This window comes from Aegilops tauschii, chromosome 3 (genome assembly GCF_002575655.3).
Source record: "Aegilops tauschii subsp. strangulata cultivar AL8/78 chromosome 3, Aet v6.0, whole genome shotgun sequence".
In the NCBI taxonomy this organism is placed as follows: Eukaryota; Viridiplantae; Streptophyta; class Magnoliopsida; order Poales; family Poaceae; genus Aegilops; species Aegilops tauschii.
Window position 1 is genome coordinate 223,167,219 of NC_053037.3, and position 2,298 is coordinate 223,169,516.

At 44.1% G+C, this 2,298-nt stretch overlaps 1 protein-coding gene across 1 annotated transcript; it reads right to left on the minus strand.

Moving 5' to 3' along the window:
- Positions 1–309: 309 nt before the first annotated feature.
- On the minus strand, positions 310–2,016 carry LOC141042851 (uncharacterized). The gene is made up of 3 exons (XM_073511752.1): positions 887–2,016; positions 419–781; positions 310–319 (listed from the first exon to the last, which is right to left on the minus strand). Exons 1-3 carry the CDS (start codon positions 2,014–2,016, stop codon positions 310–312), a joined length of 1,503 nt encoding a protein of 500 aa, XP_073367853.1.
- Positions 2,017–2,298: the final 282 nt, after the last annotated feature.

Genomic DNA, 2,298 nt, shown 5'->3' on the forward strand with positions numbered 1-2,298 from the left:
AAGATTGCAATATTTCATTATTTCTGTCAATGATCCCAGCAGCTTACATTTTGCTTGTATAGCAATCTTATGTTCTGGAATTTACAGAATAAATTGAAATTTCTACGTTCCCAAATGAATGCTGTAAGTAATCAGAACATGAACGGAATAACAAGTGTGACACATTTAAAGTCTGTACTTTTTCATTTCGGGACAGTTAATATGTCAACGATTTTTACAAATAAATCACACTAATAAACAACTCTAACATAAAGAGTCGGAGGTCACATCGACATCATTTGTGTTTCATGCCTATTATGTAGTGCGCTGTTATGAAAACCTGCAAATAAAACAAGAGAAAAGTGTTATATTCAGAGTTAGTTATATAGGTACAAAATCGAAGGTGCAAAGAAAACATGAACTATTGCACGTACCTCACCCCTCTAAAACATCTCTGTAGACAATGTTCTTGGTGCTTCTCCCAGATTTATCAACCTCGTTGTTAGGCTTGGCTAAAATCCGTGTCGTCTTTCTTGAGACACCCCTTGACAATGCAACATATAGTTGGCCATGTGAGAAAACAGGTTCTGGAAGGTAAATACCGACATTTGGGATGGTTTGACCCTGTGCCTTGTTAATGGTCATCGCAAAACTCAGGCGGATGGGGACCTGTTTTCTCTTAAGCTTGAAGGGAAGTGAGGTGTCCTCCGAGGGCGACATAGGGATCCTAGGTATGAACACCCTCTTTCCAGCATCCTGGCCACCAACAATCTCTGCATCGATTGCATTATCCTGGAAGGCCCTGATCATAAGCCGTGTTCAATTACATAGCCCATTATGAGGGTCGAGGTTCCGTAGCAAAATGACCGGGCAGTTGATTTTTACTCTCAAGACATGCGGGGGCAACCCATTTGGTGTGATCGAGTTCAGGAAGTCAATTGTGTAATTATTCTGGAAGTCATCCTCGATATAGTCAAAGCTATGGTACACCTTTTCTTCGCCCGGAAACCTGGAGATCATCTTGTCATTCAGGTCATCTACATGCTCATTTTCGGTCGAAAGAATTGCACGTGTGCTCATGTACTCTCTCGACCTAGCATTGGTGTGTAGGGATGGGAAGACATCTTCGATAAGCTTGTTAATAGGTTCATCATCGTCGGTATAAGCAATCACAATGTCTTCAGGGAGATGCACATAGTCGTCGCCAATTGTTTCTTCCGTCCCATTGCCGATTCGTAGGAGGTATTCTGAGAACCAAGGGTCTGTCCGTGCCCGCATATTGCATGAGAGGCGTATCTTGCGGATCTTCTGCCACAGATAGGATCTCAACAGTGTAGCATCAGTGATCTGTGCTCTTGTCCCTCGGGTCACAACGGGGAGGACCTGCCTGAAATCGCCACCAAAGACGACAACCTTTCCACCAAATGGTAAAGAACATTCCATTATATCCTGCAGCGATCTATCAAGTGTCTCAACTGCTTGACGCTTTGTCATAGCAACTTCATCCCAAATTATCAAGGACGCCTGTTTAAGCAACTCTGCCGTACCACTCTGCTTTGTGAAGCTAGACATGCTGTTGTTAGTGAGCTTGATTGGAATGTGTGCAGTCCGGCCTCCAGGCATTATCGACGCTGCGATACCTGATGTAGCAGTTGCGATCGCTATTAGACCCATCGAACGGACCTTTGCAAGCAAATCCTTGTACAGGTACGTCTTCCCAGTGCCTCCTGGACCGTCAACAAAGAATATCTGGCTTTTTTGGTTTGTCACATGATCCATTATGTCATTGAAACCAGCTAGTTGCTCATTGTTCAAACAGCTGAATAGATCTAGATGTTCTTGGTCCACTTTGACCTGTCTCTCCTCTGTTACCTCTGTATTGTCAAAGTTAGAAGAACCATCCGCGTCAACCAGATCCGGAAGTCCATAGAGTTTAATATCCTTTCCCATGGATTGCAGCAGATCCCTGATATCCCTAAGGACCATTTGCTCAAGTGCCGCCTCATTCGATTGAGTACGGCGATAATCTTCAGACATGGATGCTAGATGTTTGTCCCATAACTGACGGATTTGTGTTGCCTCACAGAATACCAATATAGTCGCAAACAACCGTATAAGAGTAGTAGGCATTTGAAATGTCGCTGCCTCCGTCATGCAATCATCAAGTGTCCTGTTGTGCTCAATGAGGTCTAATTGCTCACACGCCTCTCTGAAGGACCCGCATGCCTTGCCATTTACTGTTTTTAAATCATCAAATGAAGTGGCACCTCGGACATGGTTTAGGAGCACCCGCAAGTAGTACCTCTCTCCTTCAGCAGG